The following is a 25,512-nucleotide window of genomic DNA, read 5'->3' as shown; positions in this document are numbered from 1 at the left end:
TCCTGTCTATCTTTGAACAAGAAACAAGACGCTTTTAGTTTTGATCTGGGAACTGTTTTCTTTTGTTCCTACTTCCTATTAGAGACTTTGAGGGATAGAGGCAAGTGGTACAAGAGATTGTCTTGGACCCCTGAAGTAGAGGAATTATCTTCTCCCACTCCTTAGAACTGTAAAGATCTTGGTGACCTGACTCATTCCCTATTGACATGCTGAGACTGCACTGACTCTAAAAAATTTGTTCCTTCTAGCTCATTGATCCCAATTCCCTTCACAGATGTTAGACAGAAATGAGAACAGCCTGCCTGGGGAGGGGGGTTTCTGTCAGCATTTGTCATCTACCAGGGAATAGCTGCCCTGGAGACAGGTTGAAACCAGGCCTCTGCAAACATGAATCAGCCAGGTTTTGTATCCAGCCCCACAAAGGGACCCCAGAACCTGATAATCCTCCTCCAGTATATGGAGTTTGGTGGTGTAGCTTCATAAGGTGTCACTTTTGTCAGAGAGGGGGAGGCATTTTTGGCAGGTCCCCGGCTTTGTCCTTAACATCTGACAGGGAGCTTCTGGGCACCTGACTAGCGTTAAGGAAGGTTTTACTGGAGATATATTTGGAGTGCCTTAAAATAAAGACCAGAGCTTCCTTTACTGTCTCGGATCTTCTTTCTTGTCAGTGCTGATGAACTTTGGGTTTATGGAGCCAGCCCCCATTGAAATCTGGGAGGAGGCTCACAGATCACCCAGTCACTGGGTTGGAAAAACTGATGGCTGAAACCATAAATGGTTTGGGAGTAGCCAGAGCTATAGCCATCTGTCAGCATTGGGGAACTTGTTGCCCAGTATTGTCTTGTCTCTAGGGCTAATTGTGAGGAGTAGTTCCTGTCCGTGAGGTACTTTCAGAGCTGTTAAACTGCGGCCAGAGAAAGGAATGGAAACTATACCTCTGGGTGGTTTTCCAAATGGGCCAGATTCTCATTCCCCTAGGGTCCTTTCATTCCAGGCATGTGTGAAATAGGAACATTGGATCAGATGACCTCTCAGAACCTGTAAATCAGTGATCCTACCCATCCTGCATCCTCTGTGTCATCTCCTTGTCATCTCCTTCCTTCTCACCCCCACATTAGAGTGTGATAAGTAAGCAAGTGCTTATCAGGAATTCTGGAGGCTACTGATCTTCACGTGGCATTTTCTGGCTTCCTGCCACAAAGCAGGATTTAGCCTAATACCCAAACACTGGAGGAGATGGGCTCTTGGGAGCTGCCCTTTCAACACTGTTTAAGGACTTGGGCAGGGTGGGGAGCTGCCAGAGTCGGAGGACAAATCAATACCCCATGACTCCTATAGCCATGGAGGTTGTGAATATCTGTGTAGCAAGGTCTAGGGGTCTCAGCCTTTAATTACTTCTCTCCAGTTGCTCTGACCTTGTCTCACCTAAGCTGGGTCACCCATCATACTGGCTTCTTGATGGTTTTGTCCCCAGAGCAAATTCCTGTACTTAGAAGCAAATTGATAGTATTTGCTTGTTAATCCCTCTGCAGCAACAGACTATAAAAGGTAAATTTGTGACGTGTGAGAGGCTTTGTTTGCTTCTTTCCTGGTCTGGAACATTTCTAGAAAAGAATCCTTATTCTTGTGAGACCGCGGTCAAAACACTCAGCGCAACCTCAAAGCATTTGATTTACTAACTGCATTGTCTCCCTTCTTGCAAGACCACTTTCTCTGGCCCTTCTGGCCCATTGCCTGCAATAATGAATCATTATGATTTTAGGGGAGACTCTTGTGAATCCCATTAGAACTGCCACAGGCAAAAAATAAGGCTCCCCTCATCGAACCCACTGAAATTAACGCACATCCCTTCTGAACTCTGGGTGTATCCCCAACTTATATTATCTGACCTTTGGGAGAAGAAAAATTTAACAGATTAAGTGATCCCAGCCACAGTTGTCTGATCACAGCCACTTTGTCCTTTTGATTTGTATATCAAGTCATATTTAACCATATAGCCAATAGGTTGGACAGAAACCATTGATTATCTTCTGGAAAAGTGAAAACCTCTGTGAGAAAGGATGAAGGCCCCACACCCATCCCCTGAAAAGAGTTGATTAGGTGCAAAGGGGAAAAGACTGGCATTGCCATCTCTGTGGACAGTCAGCCAGTAGTGAGGCCGATGGAGAGGAGTAGCCATGAATTCATTCCAGGCTCCTGCCAGGTATGTACGTGTAAGGAAGGGATTATCCAAAGGTCAGGCAAGCATGTTCTGGATGACTAGTTTAGAAATTCGTAAACTTCATTGGACTCTTTTTCAGTAGTCTCCTCAGGCCAAAGATTTAAGGAGCCCTGGTTAATTCTTAAATTTGGAGTTGAGTCATATGGGGAGGACATAGGAGGTAGGAGGTTCTTAAGGCAGCAGCAGCAGCCATGGGGCAGTCTGTCTTATGCCTCAAACCAGAGCCAGTTCCATATTTGTAACAGACCCATTCGACCTCAGGACCATAACAGGGCTGTTCCAGCAGTGTGCTATAAGCTGCCCAGGCACATTTCTCAGCACCACGAAGCTGGGGAATTTTTATAACAGGATTCTCTGTGTGTGTGTCATTACATCGAGCACACGTGCCGCTGTCTTCTCTAGTCCAGAGGCTGTCCTGGTAAAGGCCTTTCAGATAGCTACCCAAGGCACATGAACAAGTTCCCAAATGCAGGACTTCTTATCACTTGATTTCTGTAAATGGTGTGGACCCTTAGCTCAGTATTTACCTTTTTGGGGGAGCAGGGTCTCTCATCAGGATAATCAGAAAAATAATATTATTATACTGACCTGAATTCATTTTTTAATATTACTTTCTAAATCACGCTCTCATTTGTTCTCTCATTTTTTCCCCTTCCATCAACCCTTAGGGACAGGTAAAGACAGATGAAGTTCATCCTTATTTTATAAAAACCTGAAGAGGCTAAAAGAGAAAACATCGTATTGACTAAAACTCCAGTTTATAGATTCTCAGCCTCACGTCCTTTTCATAGGGCCTGATGATGTGTTTTTCTTTTTTTTTTTTAAGCCCCAGATGCAAGTTCATGGTAATAATAACAAGAGTTACCATTTATGAGCTTGCACCACATCAGGCATTTTATATACATCATTTCTTTTAATCTCCCCTATTATTTGAGTGTTGGTGCTGTCTCTTTGTGTGTGTGTGTGTGTGTGTGTGTGTGTGTGGTACGCGGGCCTCTCACTGTTGTGGCCTCTCCCGCTGCGGAGCACAGGCTCCGGGCGCGCAGGCTCAGCGGCCATAGCTCACGGGCCCAGCTGCTCCGCGGCATGTGGGATCTTCCCGGACCGGGGCACGAACCTATGTCCCCTGCATTGGCCGGCGGACTCCCAACCACTGCGCCACCAGGGAAGCCTGGTGCTGTCTCTTTAAACTGAGATCCAGAGAAGTTGTTACACAGTGACGCCAGGACTCAAACCCAGATATTTCTAACTCTTAAATAATGCCCTTCGTTCTTCCACTGCCCTGCACCTGTCTCTGACTAAAGTCGATTCTGGAACATTGTGTAGATCAGTAGCCAGATATCACCTTCAGCCCAACCTGAGACAAGCTAAGCTGCCCCCTGAGAAAATAGTAGCTTTGGAAAGATGTAGACTAATGAAAGGAGACTCCCTTTGAAAAATGGAACTGATCTGTTTAATGGTGATTTATATAAGCTAGAAAGAAATCATATACGTGTGTGTTCAAGATTCCCATCTGCCCTGCTTCCTACATCTTATTGCACCTTTTAGGTTTCCTTAACAATAGCAGTTTTAACATTGCTTTTAATTAGATGAATTAAGAATGTTCTTTGATGTTATCACCCCCTCCCGCCCCCCTATCACCTTCAGTTCCCCATTGCAGTGAAGAGTGCTGTGATTTCCATGGTAACAGGACTACCAGTGGAGGTTGGCTCTCACTGGTTGGTCTGGTCAGAGGAAAGTTTGGGGCAGTCCTTCCTGGTGTGCTAGGCTCTGCATGGGGCTTTCCAGGGGGTTACCTTAAAAGTGATGAAGTGAGAAATGTTAAAGGCTATGAGGAGAGCATAGTGAAGCTTCATGCAGAAGGGCCCAAGTATGCCCCTGGTATTTCCTGACAGTCCTTAGCCCTCACCTGAAGTAAGAGGGTCCCACCCTCCCCTGTGCTTCCCCAAGTTCTCAGATATATGTTAAGAGTCATCCCATTCCCAGTCCAACCATCTCTTTTCTTCCCTGTGGTTAACTTGCTTCAGGCTATAGGAGGGACTTTGTTCCCCTTGGATTTTGTAATTATTGGTAACAGACTGTTTCTCCTCCCATTCTCTTTTCTTCCCTCTTTTTTCCTCACCCAGAGAGTTTTCAACGTCCTTTATCCTATGCCTGCTGACCAGCGGAGACATGTCAGCATCAATTCTGCCCGGTGGCTGCCCGAGCCAGGGCTCGGCCTGGCCTATGGTACCAACAAAGGAGACCTGGTGATCTGCCGACCAGAGTGAGTGGCTCAAGGGGCTGGCGGGGTGGGGACTCAGGGGGTCATCCAGGCTGAGGACTGGAGTCATCAGCATTCACCTGTGGATCTGGCCAGTGAGGTGGGGTCTTTTTTTTTTTTTAATTTTATTTATTTTTTTATACAGCAGGCTCTTATTAGTTATTCATTTTATACGTATTAGTGTATATATGTCAGTCCCAATGTCCCAATTCATCACACCACCACCACCACCACCCCCGCTGAGGTGGGGTCTTCTAGATGGGAAATTCTGCTAGAGCCTGACTCGTTCTCGGCGTCACTCCTCAGTGTGTCCTTTTCACCTAGGGGATGGTAAGGTTAGCTCTCCATTCCAAAAATCTTCAAAAGACTGGTATAGTTATTAGGTGTTTTTAAATCTAAGGCAGTATTTTTTTTTCTTTGTTTTCCCTCGTTCTCTGGTTTCCTAGTGATAGTAAAGTTTCCCTGCAGGCAAAAGCATAGATATCAAAGATTCCTTTCTAAACCCTTTTTGAAAAATTCAACAGGTGGTCTCAGGTTTGTGTAAATGCCATAGACATTAACTTAAGAAACAAAATTGGAAATAGAATATTGTTAAAGCCCTAATTTGTCAAGCTATGGATCTCTGACAGCCTGGCTCTGTCTGTGTCCTGCCTGTTTTCTTTTCTGCTTGGGGTTCTGGCTCATAATAGTGAAGGCAGATTGAAAAGCTTAGTTTAGAATAAAAATGATAATTAACTGGTCTTGATTGAAGTAGGGGGTAGGAGGCGACAGGGAACCAAAGCATCTCTGTCTTAAGTCCTGATGACACTCGCTTCTCCCCTTCCTCTGGCTTTTTGGAGGAGAGAGGTCTGTTCAGGTATCCTTTCACTCAAGACCCTGGGAATCAGCCAGGTCTGTCATCAATTTCCAGACCCAGCCAGGTGGGGAGGGTGAAACTCTGTACTTCAGTGCAGATCAGGCTGATTGCTGCGTGGGCTACTGTGGGGTTCCAGCCGACTAAATGCCACTTCTGCCTCCAGGCCGTCCTAATGTTGTCCTTCAGTTGGTGCAGAGTCTTCTCCAAGGGTAGCCTGCAGATCACAGAACACGCACGGTGTGGCTGGTCTGGTAGGGTCTCTGGCTGCTGGGAGTGTCCATGTTGCCTTTTGATAGGGCCCTTGGTGATTTTTCCTAAAGTGTGTATTTGGGTCAGTTCTTGTGGCCTGGTAGGTGACTGGTGATTGAGCCCTTGTCAGCTGAGCTAGGTCGGTGGCCCAGGAGAAAGAAAACCTGGTTCTGATGACAGCTCTTTTATTCCACCTAGAATTTTTGGAGCCCCTTCCAAAGGGAAGCTGCTGTCTCAGCCTGACCTAGTCAGGCTCTTAGGGCTGGGAGACTGCTTGATTCTGCCAGCTACACTCTCTTCAGACTCAGTGTCCACAGAGCCCCTTTCAGTAGCTCCTGGTGCCTCTCCAGAACACAGCCTGCCTCTTTCACGACTGTGCCACTGTTAACCCAGGTGCTTTATCTGTCCGTTTCTGCCCTCCCCCGAGCCTGTCCGTAGTCTCAGGATCAGTCTTCCCTGAACGATTTCTTTTTCCCCAAAGCACATTATCTTACCTCTTCCTCTTTTCTTAGAAATTCATAAGAGGACTCTAATAGGCATCTTTCCCAAAACTGGAAAAGAATTCTGGATTATAATTTCACTCTTACCAACACTGTAGTTACAGGCCTTTCTTCCCCTGTTTCTCCAAGACAGCCTTCCTTAGCATTGTTGTCTTGTCCCTGGCTCCAGCTACTAACCTTTGTCCCAACCAGACTCCCAGCCCCTTCTCTTGCAAAAGCGATCTGCTCTTACAGAGGCAGTGTCTCTGCTCCCAATTTGTCATGGCCCCACAAGGCTTTTATGTCTACAACCCCAGCCTACATACTTGGTGTGAGTCACAGACATCTCAGCCAGACATGAAGCTGGCTTTGGCCTCTCTTTTCTCCCCATATGTCATCTTCAGCATCCACCGTCTCAGCAAGCTGGAGCCGTCTTGAGCTGCCTGGGGAGTTCTCTTACCCACCAGCAACTCAAGTCTCTTCCATGACAAGATAGCACTAACGGGCTTCCCTAGTGGCGCAGTGGTTGAGAGTCCGCCTGCCGATGCAGGGGACACGGGTTCGTGCCCCGGTGTGGGAAGATCCCACATGCCGCGGAGCGGCTGGGCCCATGAGCCATGGCCGCTGAGCCTGCGCGTCCGGAGCCTGTGCTCCGCAATGAGAGAGGCCACAACAGTGAGAGGCCCGCGTACCACAAAAAAAAAAAGAAAAGAAAAAAAAAGAAAAAAGATAGCACTAATGTTTGACACAGCGAACAGCACCGCATCACAGACCAAGTTGTGTTGGACTCAGAGCTAGTTGAGCCTGCCTTTTTGGTGTTGCTGTTTCTTCTGATTTCTTGGGTCATGTGGGTAAATGCCCCATACCTTAGAGCCAGTGTTTAAGGGTACCATATAAAATTAAGATGGACATGACTTTGTCCCAAGTTGTCCAAAGCTTCTCCAGTTCTCAGTCACCTTCATTTCTGTACTTTAGGCAGGAAATACTATGAAAAATATTCAGGTAAGTAAGTTTAGACTCACCCGAGGTCTCCCAGCAGATCAGTGACAAAATGAGCCTTCCCAGTTTTCCGATCCAGAGCTCTTTCCTGTAGCTGATTCTTAATGTTTTTTCAATCAAAAACCCCTTTAGAATTCCGACGAAAGCAACATACTCTCTTCCACAGAAGAATATACCGCAAGAACACACAATTTTGTAACTCTTTTAAGACCTCAGGTGAAGAATGTAGCTCTGGATCATGTTGAGGCATTTAAGTGGGTCAGGTGATTGATGCAGTGGGAAATCAGAGAGGATGAGTGAGAACATGTACATCTTTTTTAACAGTCTCTGAGTGATCTCCGGCTTCGAACGAGGAGAACAAATAAATAGGGAAGTAGAAGCTCAGGGTTGCTGCCTGGCCCCGCGTGATGCAGCTCCCTGGCACACCCATTCCCAAGGGCACATGAGCCAGCCAGCCAGCCAGCTGGGCCAAGATTACAGCCCTCCCTCCAAAACAGGTGGTTGTCTGCCTTTGTCTCAGGCACAGGCAGCTTTACCACATTTTGTGCTTTCAATCCTATTCTTGATTTTTCCTCCATTGTCTTAGCCTTGGCACTCTCTCCAAGCACAGAGACATAGGTAACAAGCTCCTTGGGCATCTCTTGAAGGTATTAAAACCCCACTTGACAGTAGAAAAAAGCCTAAGGAAACACTCCATCTCTCCAGGCACAGAAATTCTTAAGACAGGTGAGGAGATGGACCACTGGCCCTTCCACCCATATACAGAGCCATTTCAGTGGCTGATAGCCTGGTGTCCCCCCCGCTCCCAGCAGTGAGATGCTCCTTTCTCCTTTGCTTTGCTCTCTGACCCGCCACCCCTCCCAAGCTGCTCCTATGCCTCTGGCTGTCCGCCAGCCCAGCTAGCCCCCCCACCAGTAACCAGGGTGGGTATGAAGTGCCAGATTGATGTGAGGGGCTGCTTGCTCACTTCGTCTCATAGATCAGCCCTACAAACGGCGGGGTGGGGAGGTGCTGGGAAGACCTCTGAGAGTCAGCTCAGAAGACAGAATTCAGAGACTCATGTCAGAAGAAAAGTAGGCTGGGGGGAATTCCCTGGTGGTCCAGAAGTTAGGACTCGGTGCTTTCACTGCCGAGGAGGGCAGTTCTGTGTGAGAGCGTTTTCACCACCGAGGAAGCCAGGCTGGCTCTTAGCTGTGTTCAGGGAGCCCCAAGGGTCCCAGCTGTAAGGAGTCACTGAACCAAGACCAGAAGCACAGCTCACAGAGGCTGTTGAAGGAAGCCAGGAAAGCTGACCCTGACTGGCCTTCTCATTCTTCTTCACCCCTCTGTGTGTTTGTCTAGCTTCCAGGAAGAACCTAGAGCAAACAGTGGTGACTCATTCATCCTCCCTAAGGTCCAAGGAGGAAGGAGAGGGTTGGGACTGTTCTTTTTTTTTTTTTTTTTTTTTTTTTTTTTATATTTTTATTTATTTATTTATGGCTGTGTTGGGTCTTCGTTTCTGTGTGAGGGCTTTCTCTAGTTGTGGCAAGCAGGGGCCACTCTTCATCGCAGTGCGCTGGCCTCTCACTGTCGCGGCCTCTCTTGCTGCGGAGCACAGGCTCCAGACGCGCAGGCTCAGTAATTGTGGCTCACAGGTCCAGTTGCTCTGCGGCATGTGGGATCTTCCCAGACCAGGGCTCGAACCCGTGTCCCCTGCATTGGCAGGCAGATTCTCAACCACTGCGCCACCAGGGAAGCCCCGGGACTGTTCTTTAGCTTACAGATGGAAATAAGCAACACTGAATATTGAACACTTAGAGTTTCATTAGCCAGAGAGGGTATCTTCAACTCTGTTCCTTGGTACAGTGCCTGGAATTTCAACCAAATCCATGAGCTTGTCATAGTCAAGCTGGTCTGACCATAGAAGGTAGAACAAATCATGGCTGGAATTGGACCTCTTGGTGGGGAATAGAGAGGATTGGGGTTGGGGGGGAGAATGGAATAGGATGTTGATAGCCTCCATCACTCCTGTTCTGTTTGGCAGTTGATATCCTCGGTCAATGGCCAGAGTTCATAGCCTGGAGCTGATGGCACATGCTGCCAGATGGAAAGTGTTGGAGGAACTCTTTGACCATCAGCATCATGCTGGCAGTCGCAGCTCAGAGAGTGTGCCTTCAGGTGGACTTTTCTCTGAGATGGGAAGGAAGGTGCCTGGTCATGCAATACGTGGTTTGGTATAGGTTTGGTGTGAGCAGTTTGTTGTCACTAACCAGCCCTGGGTAGCAGGAATTACAGACAAAGGATTTGGCGGGGACCCATGTGGTATTGCCACCTGTCAATAAATCTTGACAAGTTTGTAAATCAGAGACTCCCTGGCAGCTGGCTTCATGTGGTGCCTCATGCAGCCAAGATTTGCTCATCAAAAATTGCAGTGGTGGCTTTGTTTTCTGGGGGCCTCTGCTTTTGTTTCTGGTCATTTGCCTCTTCCCTCACGTAAGGTCTTCTCTCACCTCTGCTCTCCAATGCCCTGTTGTTCTCAGACAACCCTCACAAAAATAGCTGAGTATCTGGTGACTCAGCTCCCTGTGGTCTCGAGGAGAAACAGCAGCTCACTGAGATCCAGGAAACATGGCCCGCCACCTCCTGTGCAGCTGTGGGAGTGGCGGAGATTCGGGTTGAGGTGTCCTGGCTCAGGGTGCTGACCTCAGTCCTGGCCCCCGGGCTGACCGCAGGTGTTGTTACCCTGAACTTTAATTCTTTATTGATGTTCTTTCAGAGGGCTCGTCTGAAGATCACACCAAATCTGCCCTCTAAGAGGAGCTGGGAGGGGTTTAGTCCAGAACAGGGAGAGGAAGAGTACTTCTGTTTGGCTATGGCTCTTTCCCACAGGTAAAGCCTAATCCCCAGAATCTTAGTGCCCCTCTAGTGATGGATTTGGGGTCCCAGTGCCTAGGCCCGTTTCCTTTCACCTGAGGTAGCACAGCCTCCTGACATGCAGTCGCTCACCGTGCAGGCCCCATCAGGCCCCTACCCTATCCAATCCTCACATTTAGGAAGGAATCACCTTACGTCACCCCCCCACAACTCATCTTTTCCTGGCTGATCCTCACAACCCACTGACTTTCATTTGTTTGCTCTTTATTGAAGAAGTTCTGTCGTTAAAGGAAGGTGACCTCAGCCTCTAGGTTAAAAAGCTGGCTTCCGTTGGAGCTTTTCTTAGTCAGCTCAAGACGGGGTGGCTTAATCACCAGAAATTTATTTTCTACCATCTGGAAGCTAGAAGTCTGAGATCAGGTGCTGGCATGGTTGAGTTCTGGTGAGGACTCCTTTCCTGGCTTGCAGACAGCCACCTTCTCACTGTGTCCTCACATGATGGAGAAAGAGAATAAGATCTCGTTCTCTCTCCTTATAAGGCCAGAGTCCTTTTGGGTTAGGGTCCCAGTCTTATGACTTCATTTAACTTTAATTACCTTCTAAAGACCCTATCTCCAGATACAGTCACTTTGGGGGTAGGGTTTCAACATGTGAATTTGTGGGGGATTCAGTCTATAGCAGAGCTCTTCAAGCACATGTGCATGCCCTGTCCCTCTTAGGAGCAGAGCTAGATTTTTTGAGTATCTCCTACAATCTCTACATAGACACTGGAGTTCTCATCAAAGGGCTCAAAGACAGCTCTTTCCCAACTCTTATCCCTCTTCCTTCACCACCGTCAGCAGCACCCCACCCTCAACCATGTGATTGGTGCTAGGTAGCTGTCTTGCATTTTGGGACCCACCACTGGCAGCCAGGCTTGCTGCCTGAGGTGGCACATCAGTATAGAAAGATAAGAGGCCACTGCTTCCCTTCTGGCAGTTTTGCCTGCGTGAGGTTGGAAGAAACTGCTTGATACTCCATTGCAGGGAAAGAAGGAACCAGGAGAAGATTGGCAGCCCAGAGAACTTGATGGATAGAAGCTCTTCTCTGTGCTGTCAGCAGTCCAGCCCATCGCTGCTGCAGTTTTTCTCCTCCCTCCCCCAGGAGAAGTTTGTGAGCCCTCCCGGGTCATCTTCTGCTCTCCCAGTTGCTTGTCCAGCCTCTACGTGGCAAAGGAGCCTCTAGGGCCAGAATAGAAAGAGATGTGGGCCTCTCTGGCTCAGCGGGAGCTTTTTCCTGCTTAGACTTCTGAGCTCCAGGCAAAGTAAAAATGTCAAGGTGCCCTCATTTTCCTTTCTCCTGATGCCGTGGCTGTAGGGAAGACCCAATGGTGAGAGCCTGCACTCTCTGTTTCTGAGCACTAAGCACGCCCTTTAGACAGGGCTGTCCGTGGCACCTGGTGTCTCCAGGGCCATCTTAGCTCCTTTCTCATATGTCTGACGTACACGCAGAACTCACTACCTGACTGGCATGGCTATTTTTTAGCTCTTCTTTAGCCCCAAAGAGGAGCCAGTTAGGCTCTGGGGGATGGAAGAGGCTAAAGCCACCGCTCCAGGCTTTGGGGCTGTTGGAGATTTGTCTGGTCTGCCCTACACTGAACATCCTGATGCAGGAATATCTTTGGTCCTGGCCTCAGCCCAGCCCCAGGAGAGGAAGGAGGGAACTGCAAGGAGTTCTGGCCGTTCCGTATCTAATGCCTTCCACCTTTTCTCCTTCCCAACTGATTTTCAGGGCCTTAAACTCTGGTGTTGAGTACTACTGGGACCAGCTGAATGAGACTGTCTTCACTGTTCACTCCAGCAGCCGAAGCAGTGAGAGGCCTGGGTGAGTTTGTGAAAGAGGAGGCCCGCCCTCCCTTCTGCAACCAGTGGGCTCTGGAGCAGTGCCCTCAGACTGTGCTCCAGGGCTCTGTAGCTGCCCGTCCTCAACCAGAGCAGCTCCTCTTTGATCTGCTTCATGCATTGAGCTTTTGCATGTGATTTTTTTCGAGAAGAGTGTTTCATGGCTTAGAAAGAGAACAGAACCTCTGCCCTCAGAGCCTTGATTTAAGACAGGCTAGGATACCGTCTAGCCCTCTCATTCTGGCATGATATCTGGGCGAGCTGCGGTGAGGAGAGAGGAGTGGACACTGGAGAGGGATGCCCTCCCTAGGAAATTGCTTGTGGGCAGTCTCCCACATGACCCAGGCCTCAGGGTCCAAGCTGCCCAGAGCTGCAGCCCTGGGACAGACCCTCCCCAGGAGCAAGTGAGAGAGTAGGAACCTGGTACTGATCCTCTCATCACTTAATTCATTAACGAAGACTGGAACATTTTGAGAAAAAGTCCTGGGTCAATGATAAAGCCAAAGCAATCACTGCTTCCTAGAGGGAGTACAGGGCACAGCCGGAGGAGTAATCCCCAGAAGCAGCTACAAATAGGAGTGGCTGGTGACTGTCTTGAAAGTCCTGGGCTCCCTCTGCTGCCAGCTTGAGCTGTCCTGAGGGTCAGTGCCTAGGAAATGCCCAAGGAAGGGGGCGTATAGCTTGGGGCCTGGGCCTTACTCATTGGCAGCTGGCGCTCCCTGCTTTTAAGGGTCTATTTTCAGAAGGCCCCAAAAGAGGATCCCAGAGCAGCCTCACAGGAGTCCTGGTGCTTTTCCTCCAAAGTGGACATTCAGTGGAAGTTCCAAGAATTTAAACTGGAATCTTGTCAGCATTATAGTTAGAAAGAAGGAAAAGCTAAAGAGAGAAAGGGCCCTCTTGGGCTGCTCACCCTTTTTCCCGTGGAGCTCAGCTAGTGGCTTCCCGAATCTAAGGAAGCGTCTTTTAAGATCAGCCATCTCTACCTCCCCAGAAAGGCCCTCGTTGTTTGAGTGACTGGACCAGCTGGGTTTGCAAAACTGGACGGTTCTGCGCCTCCTTTCATTGTCCCGGGGTGTGGACTGATCTGGAGGAGAAAGGACACAGGCGAGTTCACCGCCGTCGGGAGGCAGCCGCGGGAGCGGGCCTCTCAGCCTGCAGGCCTTGGTCCAGGCTGTGCCCTGGGGATTGGCATGGAGCACGCGGAGCTGTGTGTGGTGTGCTGTCCCCAGCCCTGCCCGACTCCGCTCTGCCTTTCTCTCCGTAGCACCAGCAGAGCCACATGGAGGACAGACAGAGACATGGGCCTCATGAATGCAATTGGGCTGCAGCCCCGGAACCCCACCACCTCAGTGACATCTCAGGGCACCCAGACCCTGGCCCTTCAGCTGCAGAATGCCGAAACACAGACAGAGAGGGAGATCCAGGAGCCGGGGACAGCAGCTTCAGGTCCTGGTGAAGGTAGGAGCCATGTAACACTAGAGGGGAAATGAGGCCGGGAGAGTGGCGTGGAGTGGGGGCTGGGACCATTCTCACCCCTCCCTGAGGCTCCCGGCCCCTCCACACGGACAGCTGGTGCAGGGCGAGCACCACTACCGTCAGGGTGAGTGCCCCTCACGTGGTGGTGCCTTCTCGGGCAGGAAGGTCATTCCCCTGATCTGGGTCACTGCTCCGGCAAGCCGAGCTGCTCTCACAGCTTTGCTCAGTCCCACCAAGGACCCTGATCTCCTTATCCTCTAAAACTTGGAGGACCCAGGGTGTTCTTCCGGAGAGAGAGCACAGAGAATCATCTAGATAGAGAAGGCTCCCTGCTGTGAGCTCTCGTTCCAGAGACACGCACCCCAGGCCTCGGGCTTCCAGGACCACCCCACAGTGTAGCTTGTCTCCCCCTGCCGCCAGCTTGGCGGAGTCGGGACTGCCACAGGTGAGGCCCTCACACACCCTTGCTTCATGGCCATTTTGACTGCAGCCTGGCACGCAGTCACCCCCTTCCTCTCACCTATTGCAGGTGTGGCTCAGCCAGCTCCGCCCTGCCTCTGCGCTGGCCTCACACTGCTAAGAACCAATTAGCACTTCCCAGCGGTAGCGCTTGAGCCCCTTTGGAGTGTGTTGGCAGCTGTGTTAAATAGGCTGTTCTCGCTCAGTCACTGTCCTTACCCCCTACCCCAGCCCCTGGCTGCTCCAGGCTCCAGACAAGGCAGCCTCCAAACAGACCCACATTTCCTAGGTCCGTGTTAAGCCATTTGCTCAAGAGAGACCATGAGAAGAGAGGACAGGTGTGCATCGGGCAAGGAGTAACTAATCTGCCTGTGTCACCTCCAGGGAACAGCTTTCCAAACTGCAGCCCCCCAGCAGGGCACTGTCCCTGTCGCTGCCATGAACTGACACTTTTTACAGTTAAGTCCCTTCTTGGTCTGTGGCCCAGGCCACCTCCTACATCTGTTGGGTGGAAGCCCCTTGGTGTAGAGGTAGCGGCTGCAGCAGCCCAACACAGCTCCGAGCCTCACTGAAGAGGAGAGAGCTGGTGCTCCTCCAGCCAGCCCCAGGCGGAAGTCCTTGTCTGAGGCGGCACCCCTGCCGCGATCTCGTGGCCATTTACTGACTGTCTCCCATGCATTAGCCGCTGGGGTTGCAAAGACAGATAGGCCTTGGTCCTTCCCCAAGGAACTGGACATCTAGACAGGGAGGCAGGCACCCAGCAGGTAATTGCTTCACACGATAAGGACCTCGGGGCCACGGAGGAGGGGGGCCCACCTCCCAACTGTGGGGCTCGGGGAAGGCTTCTGGAGGAGGTGACCCTGAGCTGAGTCTTCAAGAATAAGTAGGAAAATGTCAGGCCAAGTGGGATGGGGGCAGGGGGCAGGCATTCCTGGCAGAGGGGACAGCAGCTGCAAGGGCACCAAGTTCAAAAACATTACCGTCTGCACCGAGGACCACTCACTAGTGGGCTCTTGTTCCTGGCCTGTCATCGCGTGTTGAGACTGAGGCTGGATGAGCAGGAAGGGCAGATTACAGGGATCTGGGTCAGAAGTGAGGCCTTCAGCCTGAAAGTGAAGTGCAGCAGGGGCTCCCCACTTGAGGAGAAGAGCATCCACCGGTGTTTTCACCTCCCAAAGAATCCTCTGATATTTCTTGATTAGCATCAGCTTATTTCTGGCCTCCAGTCAATTATAAGTTCCTTTCTTCCTGTTTTGGGATGCAGATGATGGGCTGGCAGGAGGAAGGAGGTTCTGTTTTCCAGTTTGAGACCAGAACCTGATTCACTCCCAGTCTCTCCCTGCAAAGTAGAACAGGTGATGGAGGGTGAGCCCTTCAGAGGCCAGAGGCACTCTTCAGCAGAGGCAGCAGTTGAATAGGCTGTTCTCTAGAACGGGAGCCTTGGCAGGGTGGTTCAGGATGGCTCGCTGCATCTGTCTGGCTTGGTGAACTTTGCCTGGAGCTCTGGACCTCCAGCTCTGAAAGGGACAGCATCGTAGTCCCTTTCAGAAAACCCCACACCTAGAAAGGAGTATGGGGAGAAGATGTGTGGGGCGTTGACCAATGGGTGTGACTGGCCAGCCTTGTCCCTCCTGGGGCCAGGAGCGTTGTTCTGAGGTGCTTACCCCACTGACCACCGTCCACTACTGCTGCTCTGGTAGGGGGACCAGGAATCAAGAGTCTTCTTGGGCTCAGACTTCCTTCCTGGTCCGCTTTCCCCATCTGGCAGGCAGACACAGCAGCGACACACACACACAGGCACGCGCACACGCACAGACAGACACACACACACACAGACACACACACACACACACACCCCTACCTGCCTTCTGTCTCCCAGTTGGCAAAACTACTAGAGGAAACCACTCATCAAGTTGGTTAACTCTTCTGGGCTTAGCTAGAAGGTGGGGCTGGTTGGGGGGTACCCCCTCTGCACCCCTCCACACACCAGGGCCCAGTCTATTAGTCTGGGCAGCCAGCTCCACTTGTGGTGATTACCATTCTGTGGACTGGCCCTTTCCCACTGGTTAGCACTGAAGGGTCCCAGGCTACTCATTTTCATGTTCTATGAGAATTTTATTAAAATCTGTTCAGTTCTGTCTAGGACTTCCCGGAAGAGCCGTCCACAGGGGGAGTTTGCAGGTATTGGCTTTTTTACTTGTCCAGCTTTAAAGCTTCCCTACCCTGTCACTCAGAAAGGGAGGGGAGGCATTCCCTGGGCTCGCTGTTTGCTCCCAGCTCTGATACAGTGCCTGCCTGGCACACAGTGGGTGCTCAAGAAGTGTGTGGAATGAGTGAATTGAGGAGAGGCAAGGCCCTGCCTCTGAGCTTGGTATGTGCTGCACTATTTGGGGAGCCCATGGCTCTGCCTCTGACCACTGAGAACGGTTGCCTGGACCTTTTTGTTGTCTGGTGAAGATGACAGACCAGCTGGGCCAGGGAAGAACAAATGTGAAAAGGGAAGGAAAGGGTGCCCCCTGAGGTCAGGAAGGGCAGCTCCTCCTCTGATGCAATCTGGCTTCCCTCTCCTGGGCAGTGAAACCCCCAGAACTGGGCATTATGGGAAGTTACTGATCCCATTCTGGCCTCTGTATCCAGAACGTACCTTAGAACTTGCCAAGGAAATGATCTCATGTCAACACTAAATCAGTTTACCATTTTTCAGAGACAAAAAGAAATGCTTTTGCTACAGGGAAGGAGACAGCAGAATTAACCCCTGTGGCCGCCACTGCTCCTGGAGCTAATAGCTTGGATCCCTAACCATGGCTGCCACTTCTCTCAGGCCCCAGTGTGTTTTCCTCTTGAAGAATGTGCTGGCTGCCTACCTTGGCTCGCAGCCTTGACTTAGAGCTCCCAAGAGACAAGCACAGCTCACAGCTCTCTAGGCTGAAGCTACCTACACCCAGCCCTGAGGAAATCGTTCGTGTATACATTTTAAACTCTTCTATCCCATCTTTCGTGAGTACTTACTTTATGTCTGGTATTGTATTAGGCGCCATGAATCCACAGGTATTGCAAAGGGAATCTGATTCAGAGATGAAGCCGTGTCTCTACCCTCAAAAATAAGTCCAGAAAGGAAACAGACATATAACTGTGTCCCCATAGCAAAAGGGTAACGTGTGACCGGTTTTCAGAAGCCACCTTAAGTCTGGAACGCCTGTAGGCAGCCTGGGAGCCCTTTATTCACCCACACATTCGACAGGTAGATGCCAAGTGCAAGCCCAAAGATGAATAAAACTTAGTCCGAGACCGTCAGGAACTTAGAGCCCAGAGGGAGAGAACTCTGACGCAGAGAGGTGTGGGTCACTGTGGGGCCCAGAGCAGGAGCAGCCACTCCCAGCTGGGGACCTTGGAAGGCAGGGTGAGGGAGGTGGTACTTGTGTTGGCCCTTGTAAACAAGTGGACTTCGGATGTGGGGAAATGGGCAGGTGCGTGGCAGGTAGAACACCCACAGTGTGTGCAGGCAGGGGCGCTGGGCACACAGCAGCACTGAGTCTCTGGGTTCAGGAAGGGGGATGGTCAGGGAAACAACTAGGACCTGACCAGAGAGGGCCCTTAAATGTCACGGTGAGAACCTTAACTACTTGAGGACTCTTGGAGCTGCTGGGTTTTAAACCGAGTATGGACTTAACCAGAACTCAGTGGATCAGAGCTGAATTAGAATGGTAATAGCAGCAGCATGGAGGCTGGGTGGAAAGGGGAGAGAGAAGCAAGAAGACCATTTAGGAAAGACAGCCACAATTGCGGTGAGAGGTGGCCAGGCCTGGAGCCACTGGCACAGTGAGAAAGGACAGGAGGTCCCAGACCCGAGTGCCAGCAGCAGGGCAGGACCTAGCTGTGACAGCTCCCCTAGGGCCCCAAGGCAGACCTGCCCCGCCCCTCAAAGTGATCTACAGGAAAAGAGCTGATAGTTCACCGGGCACAGCCCAGCCCACTGAGCTCCAATGCCAGCAGGCCGTGGGCCAGCCTACTGCATACCCCAGGCCGGGCTGGGGAGGCCCTCAGTGCATAGCGTTCTTGGAAAACTGTGGCAGTGGCAGCACAGGGAGGTCCCCATGGGCCCTCTCCAGGTAGCCCTTTTGGCTCACAGGGTAGAAGCTGTGCTGGCACCAAAGCCCTAGGTTGACCTTTCCTCTTACCCCTACCCACTGCTGAACAGCTTTTCCCTTGAGAGAAGTACTCTGAGAGCCCTTCAGGTTCTCTTTCCTTCTGCCCTGGGAGTTGGCACTGAGCTGTATGAGGGGGAAGCATGTAAGGGCAGCTTGCCTTGAGGGGTTGGAGGTGGGAGGGTAGAATTTACTAGAAAATCTGGAGAAAAGCAAGCTGGACATAAGTGAGAGCCCAGGCGGAGTCCCTACTCAGTGCTGGGGGGAACTGTCTCACTGAGACCCAGAGGAAGAACTACCAGCACATGCCTGCCAAGCACTCGCAAGGAGGGAAGAGATCTAACGGGACTTCGATGCAGCTAAGCTGCAGAACTGGCTGCCTGGAAATCTAGCTCTGACAAGGTGAGCAGAGAGAAGGCACTGGACAGTGTGGGAGCAAAGAAAGTCTTGCAAAGATAGCTGTTGACAACAAGTACCCCCCCAAAAATTCAAACCTCACCATCAAAGCTGCCCAGACTGCAGAATCCCAAAGTGGCCAACAGGTAGCCAAAGGAAACAAATCCGTACATAGTTTGGTAGAGCAGCCCTGGCAGCCTGGGAGCCTTGATCATAGTTGCCCACAGGCTTGGACTGCATGTCTGCCCAGTGGGGGCTGAACACAGGCTGGAGGAAGGTCCCTCAGGGTGGGGCTCTTCCTGCAGAGTCCAGGTTATTCACAACAGCCACCATTGACTGAGCACCCGCTGTGTGTCAGGTGTGTAACGGGCATTATCTCATTCCCTCTACCCGACAGCTTGCAGGTTGGATGTTTCATCCCTCTTTTGCAAGTCAGAAAATTGAGGGGTACTTCCCTGGTGGTCCAGTGGTGAAGAATCCGCCTTCCATTGCAGGGAGACACGGGTTCAATCCCTGGTCGGAGAACTGAGATCCCACATGCCATGGGGCAACTAAGCCCTGATGCCACAACTACTGAGCTCGCGTGCCTCAACAAGAGAGCCCGCGTGCCTCAACAAGAAAGCCCGCGTGCCACAACTACAGAGCCCACATGACCTGGAGCCTGCACGCCACAGCTAGAGAGAGAAAACCCGCATGCCACAGCTACAGAGAAGCCCGTGCACCACAGCTAGAGAAGCCTGCACACCGCAATGAAAGGTCCCGCGTGCCTCAACGAAGATCCTGCGTGCTTCAGCTAAGACCCAACGCAGCCAAAAAAAAGATAAAAGAAAACAGGAATGTGGGTGTCAAGGGACTTATCCTAGGTCACACAGCTAGTGAGTGGCAGAACTAAGGTCTGAGCCAAAGCCTTGTCTGCTCACAGACAAGGGAATACTCAGGCTTTTGGGGAAAGAGCAGAACCTTCTCTCTTCCTCCCTAGAGGTGCAGACTGAAGCCTCCGGCTGGGGCAGTTGGCTTCCTGTAGTGAAAAATGAGGGTATCAGGCATCCAGCCCCGGGAGAACAGTATGTGGGAAATAACTTGGGAAAGTTGGTGAGTAAAGTGGGACAAGAGGAGAAGACAGAATGCCTTCTAGAGAACAGTTAAAAATCGTCTTCCTCGAGTGCTTTTAGGAAGTGACATAAACAGAACAACAATGAAGAGAGAGAGCACAGCTTTGAAACGGAGCAGAGCAGACCATTTGCCTTCTAGCCACACCCCGTACAGTGCCCTCGCTTTCCAAAGACCAGGCAGTGCCCTGTTCCAGGGCCAGGTCTACCAGGTTACCCAAGACAGGGAGGAGCAGACACAGCCAGCTCTCTGGGCTGCCTGCATTAGCTGCATGACCAGTCTGCCTGTGGTATCCAGAGGGTTAAAACCAGACTCCCAGCTTCTGGTCCAGCCCTGCCTCTTAACCAGCTGAGCAGCCTCGGCCACCTAGGCCTCAGTTTCACCACCTGTAAAACAGAAGTATGAATTACGATTGTTTGGGGAGTCTTATCTAGTTTTCAAGTCCCTGACTTATTCTTTTTTTTTTTTTTAATATCTTTATTGCAGTATAATTGCTTTACAATGCTGTGTTAGTTTCTGCTATTCAACAAAGTGAATCAGCTATATGTATACATACATCCCCATATCCCCTCCCTCTTGAGCCTCCCTCCCACCCTCCCTGTCCCACCCCTCTAGGTCATCACAAAGCATCCAGCTGATCTCCCTGTGCTATGTAGCAGCTTCCCACTAGCTATTTTACACTTGGTAGTGTATATAAAAGTCCATGCTACTCTCTCACTTCGTCCCAGCTTACCCTTCCCCCGCCCATGTCCTCAAGTCGGGTCTCTACATCTGCATCTTTATTCCTGCCCTGCCACTAGGTTCATCAGTACCATTTTTTTAGATTCCATATACGTGCTTTAGCATACAGTATTTGTTTTCCTCTTTCTGGCTTCCCTCTGTATGACAGACTCTAGGTCCATCCACCTCATTACAAAGAACTCAGTTTCGTTCCTTTTTATGGCTGAGTAATATTCCATTGTATACATGTGCCACATCTTCTTTATCCATTCGACTGTCGCCTGACTGATTCTTGAAATGAGGGATTGGCCCTCTTCTTGTTTCTGCTTTTAGCTAGAATCCCCCAGTTACTACTAGCGGTGGCCTGCCTAACTCAGAGGCCCAGGCCAGCAGTTAATTCCCTCCCTCCTGCTTTGTGCCTTCCAGGCGAGGGCTCGGAGTACGGTGCCAGCGGGGAAGACGCTCTCAGCAGGATCCAGCGGCTGATGGCGGAAGGGGGCATGACAGCCGTGGTGCAGCGGGAGCAGAGCACCACCATGGCCTCCATGGGTGGTTTTGGCAACAACATCATCGTCAGCCACCGTATTCACCGCAGCTCCCAGACGGGCACCGAGCCTGGGGTCGCGCGCGCCCCCTCGCCCCAGCCCTCCACCTCTCGGGGACTGCTCCCGGAAGCTGGGCAGCTGGCAGAGCGAGGCCTGAGCCCCCGGACAGCCTCCTGGGACCGGCCTGGTACCCCTGCGTGGGACCCACCCCAGGCAGCCCTGCCCGCCTCCTCCCCCGTCCCCCTTCCCAGCACTGAGGGACCAGCCCTGCACTGCGACCTCACCAATAACAACCACCTTCCCGATGGTGGGGGCAGCAGCCTGGGGGAGGCTGCGGGCCCCAGTGGGGAGCCACGGAACAGGTAGAGACGTGTGTGCACTGGTGCCTCCCCTCGAACCGCTGAGCAGAAACCGGACCTCACAGCTGACTGGGAACTGTATGCGCAGAAGAGCCGTGGGCTGTGGAAACAGGAAACAGGAGCAAGAGGGTGGGGGGTTGAGAGGGAGTCCGAGTCAGCCAGCGTGAGGGAGTCAAAGGGGCAAGGCTTGCCTCCAGGGACTAGAACCTTCTAGGATCTGGAGCCCAGGGGAGCCACAGACTGCTGCGCTCAGTGTGAATGGAGGTGGAAATGGGTATCCCTGCCATGAACCCCCCTTTCTCCTGGAAACAAGGCTCAAGGGACTCAGCCCTGGGCAGAGAGCCCTCAGAAGGGTGAATAGTCTTCCAGATCTGGGCCAAACCATCCTGGACGGTGGCCAGTGGGCCAGCTTCTCGCTGTTCACCTGTTGTGCAGGCAGAGCCACTAGGAGCCCTAGTGCAGGAGGAGCAGCCTGGCTCCCAGAAATCAGCTCCATTTCTGAGCCTTCCAGAGCTTCAGCCTCTCTTGATCATCTTACCCCACAGAGACCACAGTCAGGGGTCAGGCCAGGCCTCCAGATTCCTGAGGACAGGGACTTCCTGCACTTAACTGTTGGGGAACAACCATGGAGTGAATGGGGCAGCCTGCTTGCCTGAGACAGGATGGGGGTCAGGGGATGGTGGGCAGGTCCTCGCTCAGGAGTGGGGGGTGTAGGCTGGCCAGCCCCCAGCGCTTGTCCACCAAGCTTCTCCTTCCCCACCACCCCCCAAGGCCCTCAGAGCAGCACCTGTGGGTATCAGTATTAGCTGAGCCTAGGCCAAAGCCAGCCCAAGGCTGGGGGAGGGGATGAGACTCCAGGTCAGAATGTGAGGTCTTGGTCTGTGATTTAAGGTGTTGCATGTGGAATCTTGAACTGTACATGTAGTTTCTAGTGGAGAAATTGAGGCTCTGATTATTTTGTTTTTAGTATGAAAATGTGATTTCTTTTCTGTTTGTAACTCATCATAGAAACATTGTGGTGGGAGGAGAGGGGATAGTCTGACTGCTAATGAGGGAAACACCAAAGATCTACATCATTAAAATGATGACATGCCCCTCACCAGTCTCCTCTCTGTTTGTTTCCATGGGGGTTGCGGGGGTGGGGTAGTGTTGGGGGGGCTGGGAGAGGACATTGAACTGAGCCGCCCTGGTTCTCCCAGGCACTGTTTCTGGTGCTGCTGTCCTCCTAGGTGGGGAGCCCCGTGGTGCCTCAGCAGAAGCCACTCAGGTAAGGGCTGCCACCTCTGCTTCATGCTGCGCCTGTGTGCCTTCACCTCCTGCTTCCCAGGGGCCTGCTAAGGACTGGAGCAACCTTCACAGTAACAGGTGGGTAGGTAAGAATGATCTAAGGTTGCTCGTCATGATTGCTTCCTACCCAGGATGATGGGCCTGGAGTGAAGATGTAACTGGCCAGAAAGCTGGCTCCCCTGCAGTCCTGGGAAAGCGCCCATAATGGGTGTCTGGGTGAGCCAGCAGGGAGCTTGGCCTTATCTACAGGCATCCCCCAAAGATGCCATTTGCTGGCTGCTCAGGTTTCCCTTTACTTTGTGTCAGTACAGCGGCTGAGGGGTGTGCTGTGGTCATGGGCCTTGGACACTTAGTTTTAAGTCAGTTAGAAAGCGGAAGAAGGATGTTTGACCCTGCTCTCACAGAGGCATACAGGGAAATCAGAGCCACCGCAGGGCTTTTTGCCAGCAACAAGTACTTCTTGAGTAACTTTTGTGTGCTCAACTCTGTCCCAGACACTATGGGGCATACAGAAGTATAGGTTCTGCCCCAGCGGAGGAAAACCAAAAGATAAATGGGCAAGCAAATAATACAAAACACTGTTAAGAGTTATATGGTGAGGAACACTAGAATTTTTTGGAAAACTATTATATTACAGCACACTCTGGACTAAGACACACCAGCTGTGAGACCTTGGGCAGGCCACTTGCCTTTTCTCTTGCTTCATTTTCTCCCTCTAGGAGGCAGGGCTTGTACTCTGCAACCTCTTAAAGTTAATTCCAGCTCTGTAAGACAAGGCCTCCTTGAAGAGGTGAGGTTTGAGCTACGCATTAAAGGATGAAAAGAGTGCACTGCAATGCGTGCCCTCCACCCACATACTGCCCCCAGTGGGAGAAAGAATTCCATGGTCCAAGAGTGGGGACTATGTTGAATGTAAACCGTGTGCCAAGGATTCAGTGTTTATTATCTCTCAGTCCTTAGCACAAAACCCCTCTGAGGTGGGTACTGGTACACCCAGATCACACAACTAAATGGTGGAGCCAGGGTTTGAACCCAGATGGGACCCTGACGTATTCTGTTACTTTGAAAAAGGGGGTATGAGGAGGCTTTGTGGATGAAGTGACCTAAATTCAGTCCTGCCTGGCCTCGCCTCTGTCCTTGCTGGCCAAGGATGAACCCAGCCCCTGCCTGTTGGAGGCCCCTGTCAACACATTCCGTCCCCCTACCAACCTCTTTCCTCAGAAAGCCCTTGCTGTGTGGGTAGAGCCTCCCCAGTAGGGCCTTCATGGGCCCCCTTGCATATTATGATGAGGTTATGGGGCCAGCGGGGCAGAGCTCAGCAATCCCCTTGGAGATGAGGAAATAGGTTCAGAGCAGTTCTGTGGACCCAAGATGTCTATGGACCCAGTTGGATCAAAGAGAGTACAGACTAAACCAGGTCCCCTGGTTCCTGTCTCAGCTCTCCACGTTCTGGGATTGGGGGAGGCCAAATGCCCTACACCATAGTAGGGATTTTGGAGAAACTGGAGCAGGTTTGCCTGACAGCTTCTGGAAGAATTCAAGGCAGTGGGTTGGAGACATTTCTAGTGATAAGTTTCTGTGGCTTCCAGTGACCTTGCTTGTTTCCCCATCTTACAGTTATAAGTGTCTGGCCTTCTCCCGGCCTGTGTGTGTGCACACACACTGTCACCCTCCTAGGAGGACCACCCTCTCCTGGACCCTAGGAGGGATGTGAAAAAGGGAAACCAGTGAGTACAGACTGTCATCTAATTGTCATATGAACCAACCAAGCCTGTTTCCTCATGTGTGAAGTGCGAGCAAAAACAATAGGGCTTTTTCATCCTTTGGTTATGAGAATCATGGGAGCCCAGATTGTTCATGTAAAGGACCATGGCTTCTCACTGCAGCCGACTGCCAACTCCAGCCGTCGCCTTGGGGAGCGGTAGGACCCGACCTCTGCCTCATTGTTCAGCACAGAGGGCTCCACACCAAGAGCCCCAAAGGGCTGCCTCTTGCCTGAGTTCCCGCCCCTTCTCTGGCAGCTCCTGCTGCCTCCTGCACTGGTGCGGCCTCCACCTCCCCCGCACACACAGCCCCCCGCCCAACCCTTGGGGGAGGGTGGAGGAGGGGCGGGACTTGAGTTGATTTTCCAAGAGAAGAACCCATCCGTCTTAAGGTTAATTGGGTGTTTGCGCTCAGAGAGTTTGGGGTGACAGGCCCGGGCGTTGTGGGAGCGAGTCGGACCTTGACCGGCCCGAGGAAGGGCCGTCTCAGAGGGAGGCAGAAACGCTGGAGCCTGGGCAGGCGGAGCCGAAACCCCAAGGTCAGGGCAGAGGTGGAGCTCTCCGAGGTGCTGAAGCCTCCCTGCTCTCAGTCCGGCGAGCGCCCCAGCGGACCCTCCTGCTCGGTGCAGGCAAGGCCCCAAGTCCCAAGGCTCCGGCCCGCGCGGTTCCCGGACACTTCAAGAGACCAGCAGCTCGCCCTCTGGGATCTCGTTCCGGGCTCCGCTCCAGGTGACCTTGGGCACTCGGCTTTCCCGCACAAGCATCGGTGAACCTGCCCTCCAGGCCGCGGCTGGATGAGCAGCGCGTTCTTTCCCGGGGCTGGAGAAAGGGTGCGCACCCACTCCCCGGCTTGGAGCGCGGGAGCAGGGAACAGGGCGGCAGGAATGGGGGGGTGGGCGGGGTTGTGTGCGATGAGCCGGCTCCTCTCTCCCTGGGGACCATTGCCTGGCTTCTCTCTCCAGCTCCTTCCCAGGCCCCGACGGCGCCCCTCTTCTGTGGCTGCCCGGTAGCCAGTACGCAGCCTCGAGGCTCGAAACTGCCGGCCCTCGGCTCTCTGCCCCGACGGAACCGGGGTGTCAGAGCCTACCCCAGCCACCCATAACCTCCTGTTGGGGTCAAACACTCGCGCCTCCGTGGTCCAGCTGCGAGCCGGGCAGTATAAAGAGTGAGGTCCAGGCGGGGCGCGAGACCACCTACCGGTCCCGGGGGCTTGGTCAGAGCGGAGATGGGAACGCAGCCAGACGGGGCTGCCAGCTCCCTTCCCAGCCCACGAGGGGGCGCCGCGTCCCCATGACAACGCGGACACCCCACCCCACCCCCAGCCTCCCGGGAGGGCAGCGCCCCCCGCTAAACAGCACTGGTGACCGTGGGCGGTGCCCCCATAGTGCCCGAGTGGAGAGCTGCCGGCCGGCTCCAGGGAGGGGCGCGCGTAGCTGGGGTCCCCGACGCCCG

General features: G+C 52.2%; 1 protein-coding gene across 5 annotated transcripts in view; it reads left to right on the top strand.

Moving 5' to 3' along the window:
- AMBRA1 (autophagy and beclin 1 regulator 1) overlaps nucleotides 1-22,109 on the top strand; it is a 174,721-nt gene extending 152,612 nt beyond the window's left edge. For 4 of the 5 annotated variants that reach the window (XM_065881382.1, XM_065881381.1, XM_065881379.1 and 1 more), the window contains 4 exons: nucleotides 4,348-4,487; nucleotides 11,691-11,783; nucleotides 13,065-13,258; nucleotides 20,533-21,017. In XM_065881382.1, coding sequence (XP_065737454.1) covers nucleotides 4,348-4,487; nucleotides 11,691-11,783; nucleotides 13,065-13,258; nucleotides 20,533-21,017 — 912 coding nt within the window. Of the gene's footprint in view, nucleotides 1-4,347; nucleotides 4,488-11,690; nucleotides 11,784-13,064; nucleotides 13,259-20,532 lie in introns of all 5 variants that reach the window. The other variant, XM_065881380.1, reaches the window with a different exon arrangement.
- Nucleotides 22,110-25,512: the final 3,403 nt, after the last annotated feature.

Source organism: Phocoena phocoena, chromosome 8 (genome assembly GCF_963924675.1).
Source record: "Phocoena phocoena chromosome 8, mPhoPho1.1, whole genome shotgun sequence".
Lineage (NCBI taxonomy): Eukaryota > Metazoa > Chordata > Mammalia > Artiodactyla > Phocoenidae > Phocoena > Phocoena phocoena.
Note: the sequence above shows the minus strand (reverse complement) of the source record. Positions and strands in the feature narration are given on the sequence as shown.